Source organism: Mustelus asterias, chromosome 3 (assembly GCF_964213995.1).
Source record: "Mustelus asterias chromosome 3, sMusAst1.hap1.1, whole genome shotgun sequence".
NCBI lineage: Eukaryota > Metazoa > Chordata > Chondrichthyes > Carcharhiniformes > Triakidae > Mustelus > Mustelus asterias.
Window position 1 is genome coordinate 157,080,360 of NC_135803.1, and position 14,813 is coordinate 157,095,172.

Here is a 14,813-nt window from a genome sequence, read left to right on the forward strand (position 1 = left end):
AGATTTTCTCTTATTTGTGAGCCGTGATGTGGAATTGCCGGCGTTGGACTGGGATAGACACAGTAAGTAGAATCACAACACCAGGTTAAAATCCAACAGGTTTATTTGGTAGCACGAGCTTTCGGAGTGCCACTCCTTCATCAGGTGAGTGCAGGATTTGTTTCACAAACAGGGCATATAAAGACACAAACTCAATTACAAGATAATGGTTGGAATGCGAGTCTTAACAGGTAATCAAGTCTTTACAGGTGCAGACAATGTGAGTGGAGAGAGGGTTAAGCACAGGTTAAAAAGGTGTGAATTGTCCCCAGCCAGGACAGTTAGTGAGATTTTGCAAGCTCAGGCAAGTCGTGGGGGTTGCAGATAGTGTGACATGAACCCAAGATCACAGTTGAGGTCCTCATGTGTGCAGAACTTGGCTATCAGTTTCTGCTCAGCGATTCTGCGTTGTCGTGTGTCATGAAGGCCGCCTTGGAGAACGCTTACCCGAAGATCAGAGGCCGAATGCCTGTGACCGCTGAAGTGCTCCCCAACAGGAAGAGAACAGTCTTGCCTGGTGATTGTCGAGCGGTGTTCATTCATCTGTTGTCGTGGCGTCTGCATGGTCTCCCCAATGTACCATGCCTCGGGACATCCTTTCCTGCAGCGTATCAGGTAGACAATGTTGGCCGAGTTGCAAGAGTATGTACCGTGTACCTGGTGGATGGTGTTCTCACGTGAGATGATGGCATCTGTGTCGATGATCCGGCACGCCTTGCAGAGGTTGCTGAGGCAGGGTTGTGTGGTGTCGTGGTCACTGTTCTCCTGAAGGCTGGGTAGTTTGCTGCGGACAATGGTCTGTTTGAGGTTGTGCGGTTGTTTGAAGGCAAGAAGTGGGGGTGTGGGGATGGCCTTGGCGAGATGTTCGCCTTCATCAATGACATGTTGAAGGCTCTGGAGAAGATGTTGTAGCTTCTCCGCTCCGGGGAAATACTGGACGACGAAGGGTACTCCGTCCGCCGTGTCCCGTGTTTGTCTTCTGAGGAGGTCGGTGCAGTTTTTTGCTATGGCACGTCGGAACTGTCGATCGATAAGTCGAGCGCCATATCCTGTTCTTATGAGGGCATCTTTCAGTGTCTGGAGATGTCTGTTGCGATCCTCCTCATCTGAGCAACTTGACACCATCCAGGATAAAGCAGCCTGGTGAATCTGCACCCTATTCGCAACCTTCAACATTCACCCCCTCCAGTACACAATGCATATAGAAACACAGAAACTAGAAGCAGGAGGAGGCCATTCGGCCCTTCAAGCCTGCTCCATTATTCAATTTGATCATGTCTGATCAGAATTCAATATTCTGATCCCCCTTCCCCCTGTATCCCTTAGCCCCAAGAGCGATATCTAATTTCTTCTTGAAATCAGACAATGTTTTGGCCTCAACTACTTTCTGTGGGAGTGAATTCCACACATTCACCACCCTCTGGGTGAAGAAATTTCTCCTCACCTCAGTTCTAAAAGGTTTACCCCTTATCCTCAAACTATGACCCCTAGTTCTGGACTCCCCCCACCACTGGGAACATTCTTTCCGAACTCTTCGCTTCCTATCTGCTAACCAGCTTTCTATCCATCTCAAGACATTATCTGCAACAGACATTATAATCTGTTATGTGAGACCTTGTCGAAAGCCTTCTGAAAGTCTAAATAAACCACATCCACTGGTTCTCCTCGGTCAACTCCACTAGTTACATCCTCAAAAATTCCAATAGATTCGTCAAGCATGATTTCCCTTTTCCCATGCTGACTTTGTCTGATTATACCATTGCCTTCCAAATGCTGAGTTATGAAATCCTTGATAATGGACTCTAGCAACTTCCCCAGTACCGACGTTAGGCTCACTGGTCTATAGTTCCCTGTTTTCTCTCTATCTCCCTTTTTGAATAGTGGGTTACATTATCTACCCCCCAATCTGTAGGAACCAGTCCAGGGTCCAAAGAATTTTGGAGAATGAACACCAATGGACCTACTATTTCCAGGGCAACTTCCTCAAGTACTCTGGGATGAAGATTATCAGGACCTGGAGATTTATCCACCTTCAATCCCATCAATTTCCTCAAAACCATTTCTCTACAAATACTGATTTCCTTCAGCTCCTCACTAAAACATGTTTCTAAAAGTTTATTTATTAGTCACAAGTAAGGTTTACATTAACCCTGCAATGAAGTTACTGTGAAATTCACCACACTCCGGTGCCTTTTCGGGTCAATGCACCCTAACCAGCACGTCTTTTACACTGTGGGAGGAAACCCACGCAGACACGGGGAGAACGTGCAAACTCCATACAGACAGTGACCCAAGCTGGGAATTGAACCCGGGTCCCTGGCGCTGTGAGGCAGCAGTGCTAACCACTGTGCCACCATCTCTGCACTTCTGGTAATTATTCATGTCTTCCTTTGTGAAAACTGAAGCAAAGCACAAATTTAATTCCACTGCCATTTTTTTATTCCCCGTTATGAATTCTCCCGTTTCTGACTGTACCACTCTTGCGCCAAACAGGAATAAACAACTTCTCACCCATTCATTCTTTAAATGCCTGCCATTGTCTGTCCAGTGTCTTTCCTTTCAGGAATGTTTCCCAGTCCATCATGGCCAATTCATGCCTCATACCGTCACAGTTCCCTTTATTGAGATTCAGGACCCTGGTCTCAGAATCAACTACATCACTATCCACCTTGACAAAGAATTCTACCAGAATTTAGTCGCTCGTCCCCAAGGGTTCTCTCACAACTAGATTGCCAACTAATCCTTTCTCATTGCACAACACCCAGTCCAAGATGGCCTACTCCCTTGTTGGTTCCTCAACGCATTGCTCCAGAAAACCATCCCGTATACACTCCAGAAATTCCTCCTCTATCACACTGTGACTAATTTGACTCTCCCAATCTATATGCAGATTACAGTCGCCCATAATCCTTTAACACATGCATCTCTGATTTCCTGTCTAATGCTTTTCCCAACATTACCACGACAGTTTGGTGGTCTGTAAACGACCCCCTTGTTGTTTCTTAACTCGACCCAAACAGTTTAAGTTTTTCACACAGAGAGTGGTGGTTGCCTGGAACGCGCTGCCAAAGGAGGTAGTGGAAACAGACACATTAGCAACATTTAAGAGGCATCTTGATGTTTATTTATTATTTATTAGTGTCACAAGTAGGCTTACATTAACACTGCAATGAAGTTACTGCGAAATCCCCTAGTCGCCACACTCCGGCGCCTGTTCGGGTACACTGAGGGAGAATTTAGCATGGCCAAAGCACCTAACCAGCATATCTTTCGGACTGTGGGAGGAAACCGGAGCACTCTGAGGAAACCCACGCAGACACAGGGAGAATGTGCAAACCCCACATGGATAGTAACCCAAGCCGGGAATTGAACCTGGGTCCCTGGCGCTGTGAGGCAGCAGTGCGAACCCACTGTGCCACCGTGACGCCCTTGGGTACATGAATAGGGAGGGAATAGAGGGATATGGACCGAGAAAGGGCAGAAAGTTTTTTTTTAGTTGGGGCACCATGATTGGCATGGGCTCGGAGGGCTGAAGGGCCTGTTCCTGTGCTGTTCTTTGTTCTTCTTTGTTCTATGCTAACATCTTTCCTCAGTATCGTTTCAATATCATCTTTGATCAACAATGCAGTGTTGGTGTCAGTCGTGTGTACCATCTACAAATGCATGGCAAGAACTCACCAAGGCACCTTCAAAAGCATCTTCCAAACCCTCAACTTCCACCATCTGGAAGGACAAGGGCAGCAGATAACTGGGAACACCCCCGCCTGCAAGTTCCCTTCCAAGCCACTCACCATCCTGACTTGGAAATATATCGCCATTCCTTCACTGTCGCTGGGTCAAAATCCTGGAATTCCCTCCCTATTAGCAGTGTGGATGCACCTACACCACAGGGACTGCAGCGATTCAAGAAGGCAGCTCACCATCACCCTCCCAAGGGCCAATTAGGGTGGGGCAACAAATGCTGATCATGCCCAGCACAGGAGGTCGTTCAGTCAATCATGTCGTGCTAGCTCTTGTGCCATAACATTGCAAATGTTGTCTTTTCTAATCAAATCAAAGGCACCAGAGAGACATCTTCCTGACACTATCAGGGAAAGCACTAACTTATATTTACCTGCGATTATCGCCTTGTCAGGTGCAGCAGTCAGTCCCGAAGAAAAGTGAGAGCCAGCTGGTGTCACTGTGTAAAAGAAGCAAATATTTTGAGAGGGAAAGTGCCACAACTTGAAGAACATATTGTATTTAAAAACTCCGAGAGTAAAATGTGTTAATACTGCTACAGTTCATACACATTGACAATTGGCAGGAAGCACGTTACCTTTCGCCACTCAGCAGGGGGTATGAGGGATTCATCTCAAAATAAACTGCAGCTTCGGTATTGCAGAGGAGCTTTAGAAAACCACATGCTGTACCTGTCCTGGGAGTGTTTGATGGGGGACAGTGTAGAGGGAGCTTTACTCTGTATCTAACCCCGTGCTGTACCTGTGCTGGGAGTGTTTGATGGGGACAGTGTAGGGGGAGCTTTACTCTGTATCTAACCCCATGCTGTACCTGTCCTGGGAGTGTTTGATGGGGACAGTGTAGAGGGAGCTTTACTCTGTATCTAACCCCATGCTGTACCTGTCCTGGGAGTGTTTGATGGGGACAGTGTAGAGGGAGCTTTACTCTGTATCTAACCCCGTGCTGTACCTGTCCTGGGAGTGTTTGATGGGGGACAGTGTAGAGGGAGCTTTACTCTGTATCTAACCCCATGCTGCACCTGTCCTGGGAGTGTTTGATGGGGGACAGTGTAGCGGGAGATTAATGAACTCGTTAATTTCATTGGTCAGCACGAGGAAAAACAAAAATTCCAGTAAAATACATTGACAATCTTACCGGATATATTCTCTGAGAGTTCTCGGTCAGGAGGCTGTGTTGAGATGGTCTGTGCCTCAGAGCCCATTTCTGTGGAACCTTTCTCCATGGAAATTGATCTAAATGGAACCAGCAGAGACTCAGATTCAGAATCATCCCGCACCACAAATAAAAACCACACCGGCTGGTTGACGTATGAACAACCTCAGCAGCTCAGTTTGCTAATCACACCCAGCTGTGTCTTACAGTGTGGGAATTAGCTGCACGGACTCAACTAGAACTTGTCAGTGGCTGGGAATACGCTGGTGACTAACTCATCTTCTGACTTCCCAAAGCCTGTTCACCATCTACAAGTTACATGTCAGGAATGTGATGAAATACTCTCCTCCTGCCTGGATGCATGCGTCTCCCAGAACATCTGTATCATTCAGGTGAATGTTGCCTGCTTGATTGACCCCAATCCACTCAGTCTGTCAACCCGCTGTGCCAGCAGTGTGCACCTTCCACAGGATTCACTGCAGTAACTCACTGGAATTTCTTTAGCAGCATCTCCCAAGCCATCAGTCCTGAGCATTGAGGGACAACACGGCATCAAGCACAGGGGAACACCAAAACCTGCAAGTTCCCCTGCAAACCATTCCCCATCCTGACTTGGAAATATATCGCTATTCCTTCACTGTCGCTGGGTCAAAATCCTGGAACTCCCTCCCTAACAGCACGATGGGTGTACCTACACCACATGGACTGCAGCGGTTCAAGATGGCAGCTCACCCTCACAAGGGACAATTAAAGTTGGGCAGTAAATGCTGGTCAAGCCAGCAGTGCCCACATCCTTTCAAATAATAAGAAAAATAATAAGTGTGTTGCAGATGCACCCAATCATGAAACACTTGACAGGGTTTTTCTCAGCAAGACTTGGTGAGTTGGAAGTTTGAAGCACAGTCACTGGCTGAGTCCCATTTTTCCCTCTCCCAGGAATGCTGATGCTGTCACATCCCAACAGGTGTCACTGGCTGAGTTCATGCCTGTGACGACTCTTTGAAAGACTGATCCCACATCGCTGTTCATTCACCAAAGTACCGCAAATGGTTCCCCTTCTTTATTCATAGAATCCTGCAGTGCAGAAGCAAGCCATTCGGCCCACCAATGCTGTACCAATCACTATCCCACCCAGGCCCTGTTCCAGTAACCCCACACATTTACCCTACTGATCCCCCTGACACTAGGGTCAATTTAGCATGGCCAATCAACCTAACCAACACATCTTTGGACTGTGGGAGGAAACCGGAGCACCCGGAGGAAACCCACATAGACTCTACACAGACTGTGAGCCGAGGCCGGAAATGAACCCGGGCCACTGGCACAGTGAGGCAGCAGTGCTAACCACAGTGCCACTAGGGGATTTTCACAGTAACTTCATTGCAGTGTTAATGTAAGCTTACTTGTGACTAATAATTATCAACTTTAAACTTCGTGCTGAATACAGACCTGGCGATGGAGAGAGGAAGGTATTCCAATCTAACTGGACCGCAGTGCAGATAATCAGAGCAGTTTGCATTTAGAGTTGCAGCAAATATTAGTTATAAAGGTTATGTGAGAGAAAGGGTGAATGTGAATCCAGCCTGAGGAATTCTGCCGCCTGGGGGAACACTGCAGCAGCAGGTGGGTCTGTGTCTGGAGTTTGGTTTGTAGCTGTCTCGGGGTCTGGGTCTGTGTCAGGGGATCTGTGTCTGCAGCCACATCGGGGTCTGGGGGTCTGTGTCTGGGAGTCTGGGTCTGTGTCTGGGAATCTAGGTCTGCAGCAGGATCTGTGTGAATGGGTCTGTGTCTGGGTATGCAGCAGCAGCAGCAGGGTCTGGATGTCTGGGTCTGGGTCTGTGTCTGGGTCTGGATGTCTGTGTCTGCAGCAGCAGCAGGATCTGGGTGTTTGGGTCTGCAGCAGCAGCAGGGTCTCTGTGTCTGGGTGTCTGTGTCTGTGTCTGGATGCCTGGGTCTGCAGCGGCAGCAGCAGCAGGGTCTGGGTCTGGATGTCTGGGTCTGTGTCTGGATGTCTGGGTCTGCAGCAGCGGCAGCAGCAGCAGGGTCTGGGTCTGGCCACGTGCCTCTCTTCCCGGGTGGCAGCAGCTTCCTTGTTTGGTTGCCATGGTCACGGTGATTGTTTGGCTGCTTAGCAACGCCAGGTTCCCTCACCCCGGGAACGATTTTATTTTTATAAATGTTACACCGGGGAGTCTCGGCACCGATAAACCGAAGCCCCGCCTCCGCCGGGGGGGGAATTTATTTCCCCAAAAACTCTTGTCCGTCACGTGGAGGTGTCGCTTTGGCGCCCAGTGCGCACGCGCAGTGACGTCAGCGCTGCGATCTCGCGTGACGCAATCAGTGACGTCACGCTCGCTGATGACGTCGGCGCCATTGCCTCATGGCGGCAGGGGTCACAGGTCAGCAGCGCGCGCTGTAACGGTTTTCGCAGCAATTCCGCGTTAACGAAAAACATGAATTAATTTCAGCGGCAGCGAGAGAGCGAAATGTTTAAAACCGGGCGGCAGCCCAGTCAGACTGGCGCTGCTTATCCCCACCCCTCACTTCCGGAGCCTGCTGTGGGGAAAGTAGGCCTCAGGCCTCGGGTAGTCATCGAGCCAGAGCCCCGGGGGCGGGAATGGGAGACCCCAGCCCGGGGCTTGGGGGGGGAGGGGGGGCTGGGAGACTCCAGCCTGGGGCTTCACGTGGGGGGGGTGTGGGGAATGGGACACTCCAGCCGGAGGGCTTCGGGGGGGCGGGCTGGTGGCCAATGGGGTTCCCAACTCTGACCAAATGTATTCCTGGAGATTCAATCACGTGACTCGCCCCCAATATTCGGCCAACATTCTACCCGATTGACGCACTGCCTTCCTGCACCCACCCGGAAGCACTAAATACTCAGCAGCCCGCTGCACAGCGGCAAAGTGGGATCAGGATACTGGAGTCGGTGAACAAAATGAATGGTGGAGCAGGCTGGAAGGGCTGAATGGCCTCCTCCTGCTTCTAGTTTCCGGATGGTGCCTGTCCGATAAACAGCCCTTTTCCCATTTTCAATATTTTATCTCTGCCAAAGCGAAATGTTCTGAGATGTATAAAAAAAACATTTTTACTTCCCAGTGATTCTTCGCCAGGGTTGCACACACACATATGCTGGAGATGGATCTGCAATTCCTGGAGGGTTGCCAAACTGAGGCGCATGAGTGGGAATTACTTTAAAGTCACCAAAGCTCTCAATTGTGGAGTGACAGCGTTATTAACCTGCTGCTGGCCAACTCTCAGAATTGCAGCACCACTCAACTCAGACTCAATCTCCTGCAGGCTTTCTTAGAGGTACAGGGGCAAAAGACATCTCTTAAAGGATGTGGGCTAAACGGTTAAAATAAGGGACAATGTGTTAAAATACGGCACAGTTGCTCAGGCTGCACTCTCAGTGCAGTCAGAAAGTCAGCAACCTCAGACAAGATGAGGGATGGTGAAGTCTGCATTCTAATCAACACCTCGTGGTGCTGAGCCACCCTGGCGAGTTTCTGGCCCTCAGACCTAGAATACCTGATGGTAAAATGCCACCCCTACTACCTTCATGGGAGTCACCTTTATTATCCTGACAGCAGTTTACATCCTACCCCAGGCAGGCGTGAAGACCGCGCTGGGCAAAATATATACCACCACAAATAGCCTTGAGATGAAACATCCCGAGGCCTTGTTCATTGTGGCTGGGGACTTCAATCAGGCCAAGCTCAAGGGCGTTCTTCCAAAATACCACCAATACATCTCCTGTTCTACCAGAGGCCCAAACATCCTAGACCACTGTTACACAAATATCAAACATGCCCACCGCTCTAGTGCCCACCCACATTTTGGTAAATCAGCCACAAGGCTGTGCTCCTGCTCCCAGCTTACAAGCAAAAACTGAAACAGGAGAATCTGTCAAAGAAAGTTGTGCAATGATGGTCTGAGGAATCGGATAATCTACAGGTAACTGCTTGGAGTCAGTAGACTGGTCAGTATTTAAAAACTCTGCGACCAGCCTGAACGAGACGCCACTACAGTAACCGACTTCATCAGGAAGTGTGTAGAAGACTGTGCCAAAGAAGCAAATCCGTGTGTTTCCCAATCGGAAACCATGGATGAACAGGGATATCCACTGCTTGCTGAAGTCCCGGTCTGAGGAGTTCAAGTCAGACGATCCTGACCTATATAAGAAAGCCAGATGTGATCTAAGGAGATCCATCAGAGATACCAAAAGACACAACCGGACCAAGCTAGAATCCCAGGCTAGCCACATGGATTCCCGCCAACTATGGAAAGGTCTGCAAGACATAACAGGCTACAAGATGAAAACAGGTAAAATCGATGGCTCCAATACACACGTCCTCGATGAGCTCAACGCATTCTATGCCCGTTTTGAGCAAGAGGTCTGCGAGAGCATGCCCTCCACTCTGGAAGCCTTAGATGAAGCCGTATCTGGAGTCACCATTGCAAATGTCAGGGCAGCTTTCTCGAAGGTCAACCCACGGAAAGCAACTGGCCCGGATGGGGTACCTGGACAAGCACTCAGGTCCTGCGTGGACGAGTTGGCGGGGGTATTCGCAGGCATCTTCAACCTCTCTTTACAACAATCTGATGTCCCTACCTGCTTCAAGAAGACGACCATCATCCCAGTGCCAAAGAAAAGCCAGGCAGCGTGCCTTAATGACTATCGCCTGGTGGCTCTGACATCCATCATTATGAAGTGCTTTGTCTAACATCTCAGCTCTGCCCCTTTAGCTACACAACATGGTGGCACAGTGGTTAGCACTGCTGCTTCACAGCATCAGGCACCCGGGTTCAATTCCGGCCTCAGGCACTGCCTGTGTGGAGTTTGCACATTCTCCTCGAGTCTGTGTGGGTTTCCTCCGAGTGCACCTATGCTCCCGTAGTCCAAAGACGTGTGGGTTAGGTTGATTGGCCATGCTAAATTAACCCTCGTGTTGGGGATTGGCAGGGTAAATATGAGGAGTTATAGGAACAGGGTAGGATTGTGGTCGGTGCAGATTCGATGGGCCAAATGGCCTCCTTCTGCACACTAGGAATTCTATGGTTCTATGGCAGGTTAGGGCACAAATCAATTCCTGCCGACCAGACTGCCTGGACCCACTGCAGTTTGCCTATTGCCGCAAAAGGTCCATAGCTGATGCCATCTCCCTGGCCCGACACTCAACCCTGGATCACCTAGGTAACAAGGTCACCTATGCCAGGCTCCTATTCATAGACTAAAGCTCAACCTTTAACACCATTATTCCGACGAAACTCGTCTCCAAACTTCGTGGTCTGGGCCTCAGTTACTTTTTCCGCAACTGGATCCTAGACTTCCTAACCCACAGACCGCAGTCAGTAACGACAGGCAACAACACCACCTCCACAATCATCCTTAACACCGGTGCTCCGCAAGGCTGTGTTCTCAGCCCCCTACTATACTTATACACCTATGACTGTGTGACCCAATTCTCCAACCTGATTTTCAAGTTTGCTGATGGCACCACCGTAGTGGGCCGGATCTCAAACAATGACGAGGCACAGTAAGTAGTCTCACAACACCAGGTTAAAGTCCAACAGGTTTATTTGGTAGCACGAGCTTTTGGAATGTGGAGGGCACCTGATGAAGGGACAACATTCCGAAAGCTCGTGCTACCAAATAAACCTGTTGGACTTTAACCTGGTGTTGTGAGCCTACCCCAGTCCAACACCAGCAACTCCACATAATGACGAGACAGTACAGGAATGAGATAGAGAATCTTGTGAACTGATGCGGTGACAATAATCTCTCCCTCAATGTCGACAAAACGAAGGAGATAATCATCGACTTCAGGAAGGGCATGCCTCCATCTACATCAATGGGGATGAAGTAGAAATGGTCAATTGCTTCAATTTTTGAGGTGTCCAGATCACCAGCAACCTGTCCTGGTCTCCCCATGCCGACACTATAGTTAAGAGCCCACCAGCATCTCTACTTTCTCAGGAAACTAAGGAAATTTTGCATGTCTGCAACAACCCTCACCAACTTCTACAGATGCACCATAGAAAGCATTCTTTCTGGTTGCATCACAGCTTGGTATGGCTCCTGCTCTGTCCAAGACCGCAAGGAACTACAAAGGGTTGTGAATGTAGCCCAATCCATCACGCAAACCAGCCTCCCATCCAATGACTCTGTCTACACTTCCCGCTGCCTCGACAAAGCAGCCAGCATAATCAAGGACCCCATGCACCGCGGACATTCTCTCTTCCACCTTCTTCTGTTGGGAAAAAGATATAAAAGTCTGAGATCACGTACCAACTGACTAAAAAACAGCTTCTTCCCTGCGGCCATCAGAATTTTGAATGGACCTACCTCGCATTAAGTTGATCTTTCTCTACACCCTAGCTATGACTGTAACACTACATTCTGCACTCTCTCCTTTCCTTCTCTATGAACGGTATGCTTTGTCTGTATAGCGTGCAAGAAACAATACCTTCCACTGTATACTAATACATGTGACAATAAATCAAATCAAATCGAAGGTCATCTGCCTCTCTCCAGCCTTCTAATATTCGAAGTGTGAGGACCCAGAATGATTTCTTTCCTCCACCTAGGATCTTTTCTCAATGTCCAGACATTCCCACACAATCCCGACTGGTCACCAATTTTCTTTCTGTAATGTCCAACTATGTTCGGGGTTGTGGGTTTTAGACAAAAAGAACAGATGTGGTTTGCAAACGTAGATTCAAAATAACAACAGCAGATTTATTCTAACATCTTTTGTACAGTAAGTAGTCTCAACAACATCAGGTTAAAGTCCAACAGATCCAAAAGCACGAGCTTTTGGAGCGCGAGTCCTTCATCAGGGAGTGCCTGGGTAGGACTGTAACCTGGTGTTGTGAGACTATTTGCCCACCCCAGTCCAACTCCAGCATCTCCACATCATCTTTTGTACAGAGAACAAACAAAGTGAAAGAGCAGCTTCTGCAAAATCATAATGTCATCAGGATCAAATCATGTGATCAGCTCTTAAAGCAACCTGCAACCCTTTTAAATGCATAATATAGGCACTGCTGAAATGTGGGTTTTAAAGATTGTCCTAAAGGAAGCCAGTGAGTCAGAGAGGTTTGTTGGGGAATGACAGAACCTGGGGCTCGGCCACCACGTCTCACAAATGGCAGTGAGATAAATGGTTATTTTTTCAGCACTGGTGTTTGAAGGATGAATGTTTGTCTCAAAAACTTCCTGCTCTTTGAACAATACCGTGAGATCTTTGGAAGCTATGGCCTCAGTCTATTTAAAAGGCACCTGCAGCAAGCTGGATTCATTCAGAACCACACTGAATGTAGCAGAGCTCACTGCAAGATCCCAAAAGCAGCAAAAGACACACCTTCACCTAAATGGTTCAGATATCACAGTCCTGGAACAACATTTGATCCTGTCAGTGAACAAGTAGCATCTTAAAAGAAGATCACTCCCTTTTCTTTGTGCTGATCTTCATTTTGCTTTTAGCAAAAGGGGCATAGCTGAGAGGTTTCACAAAGCTGCCTGTCTTTGGGCAAGGTCCCTCAGTAGCAACCCCTAATTAAGATCAGGATACAGCCATTTATTGTATCTGTAATCCAGAGGCTTCATCTAATGATTCAGAGACATCAGTTCAAATTCCATTTCAAATTGCCGGCAACTTAGATTTAATTAATTAAATAAATCAAATAAAAAAACTAGTATGAGTGATGGTAATAATGAAATTATCGGATCTGTTTCACTGACGTCTTTTCAAACATAAACAGGAGTAGACCATTTGACCCCTCGAGCTTGCTCCACCATTTAGTTCCATCTTCCCATCCACTCTGTTGTGTTAGGGACAGATCAGAAACTCCAAGGCATTTTATGCAGTTAGCCTGGACCCCAACTTTTACTTTTGACTTTGGCATTAGGATGGGCATAAGATGTTTCACTCCAGGTACGATTCAAGTCATCCACTTGGAAGCTTTTATCAAAACATACTTTATTTAAGAACACAGTTAGAATATAACAAAAAGAATTGGCATAACTTTACCAATTTAAATACTTAAACTTGACAGAGTATAATTCTTAATAGCTATCCATCTCTATTGTTCCAATTTAGCAATATCCTCATAGGCATAAATCCCTTCTTCAGAACCAGTTAGCACCAAAAGCAGATATTCTTACATGGATGCTAGATTTCCAGTCTTTTAACACCTCTGGATAGAGATCCAGACAGATATCTGTCTCCTGACTCTCACACAGCAATTTCCAGGGAAGGATATATTCTTAAACAACAGAATTTCAGAGGAATAAATTTAGTTCCTAGCAGATCCCAATCTCCAGACTTCAGAGTCGGGGGGGGGGGGGGGGGGGGGGAGGTGGGAGAGGCACTGCTCTCTAACAACTCCAAGCAGCATCTGACGTGAATATTCTGTGTAAGGCTAGCTCAATCCAGCCACATGATTTGTTCCCTGTCAATCATCTTAATCAAGCTCTACTCTGCAAAATTCCAGGGGAACACTAAAAATAACAGAATAACATTAGTCCAGATTAAAACAAACATTCAAGCAATCATACTGCTGCAGTAACAGTAGAGGATGCTGTTTATAGACCATGGGGCACCAGTTAGAACAGACTAAAAAAAACCTGCACAAGGTACATGACTCGAATACACTTCTTAAAGGCACAGTATCATCGCAATTGATTCCCTGTGACAGCCCCTAATTTTGAAATATAATTTGTGTCAGTCTTCAGAGTAGGAGACACAAAATATGTGGTCACGGAAGAAAATCTGCCGTCTTTACCTGGCCTGACTCCAGACCCACGGCAGTGACTCTTAATTGGCTCAACCAGCCACTCAGCTGTAGCAAAATGTGTGATCAGTGATTCAAGGAGGAAGCTCAACAGCTGAGATTAGAGATGGAGAATAAATGCTGACGAGTAAGGCCACATGCCGCGAATGAATAAAATAATGAAATACTCTGTCTAAAAGGGACTGCCTTTTAAATAGGCTTTGATCAATATCAATTCATGGCTCGAAAAGAAAGGGTTTCCAAGCTGCAAATAGCTTCAGCTTTACAATAGAACCCATCGTGCACAATGTGATATCAGAGAGGTTTACTTTTATAGAACAGAAGAAAGCTACCAGGATGATAAGGGGATGGAAGAATGGGATTACAAGGAGTGATTAAACTGTGCATGTTCCCACTGGAATAGCGAATAGTTTTTTCTCAAGATGGTGTCGGAGTGAGGCGACTTCTTGCCAGCCGTGCCCAGAATACCTTCTAATTCTATCTTCTACTCTCGTTCTGTGCTTCTAAAACTTCATTCTAATTCTTTTAAGCTCTCTCTATGACTATAACACTACATTCTGCACTCTCTCCTTTCCTTCTCTATGAACAGTATGCTTTGTATAGTGCGCATGAAGCAATACTTTTCACAGCATGCTAATACATATGATAATAATAAATCAAACCAAAGAAGGTTAAGAGGTGATACAGTTAATGATTCATGAACTTTAAAGTCACTGGATAATGTCGACTGTAACAAGACATCTCACCTCATCCAGAAAAAAACCCATATGACCGACTTTCAAAGGCAGGAAATTCTAAACTAATCTGGGAAACTTATATTTAAGAAAGAATATCGCTAATCTATGGGATAAGATTTCGATGGAAATTATGGGAGCAAGTGGCATTGATTCATTTAAATTCAAATTATTTAGATTATCAGAAAATATTTTAGAATATATGAGGAGTTAGGGAACATTGAGGAATTTGGATTTAGGGTTGCCTAAGCTTTAAAAAAGTTGGGAATTTTTTGACTGGGCTTCACCTTCCCCAGTGTAACCTGTCCTGGGAGTATTTGATGGGGGACAATGCAGAGGGAGCTTTACTCT

General features: G+C 47.0%; 2 protein-coding genes across 3 annotated transcripts in view; one reads left to right on the forward strand and one right to left on the reverse strand.

Moving 5' to 3' along the window:
* The window catches only part of cfap100 (cilia and flagella associated protein 100), a 74,228-nt gene extending 67,818 nt beyond the window's left edge, over positions 1-6,410 (reverse strand). Inside the window, exons 1-3 of the mRNA XM_078210034.1 lie at positions 6,382-6,410; positions 4,915-5,012; positions 4,154-4,219 (exon numbers count right to left, since the gene is read on the reverse strand). Coding sequence (XP_078066160.1) covers positions 4,154-4,219; positions 4,915-5,002 — 154 coding nt within the window. The 5' untranslated portion in view covers positions 5,003-5,012; positions 6,382-6,410. The remainder of the gene's footprint in view (positions 1-4,153; positions 4,220-4,914; positions 5,013-6,381) is intronic.
* An 876-nt stretch (positions 6,411-7,286) lies between these two features.
* LOC144491754 (uncharacterized) overlaps positions 7,287-14,813 on the forward strand; it is a 43,414-nt gene continuing 35,887 nt past the window's right edge. For both annotated transcript variants that reach the window (XM_078210005.1, XM_078210008.1), the window contains exon 1: positions 7,287-7,331. The gene's annotated coding sequence lies outside the window, so the exon portion shown is untranslated. The remainder of the gene's footprint in view (positions 7,332-14,813) is intronic.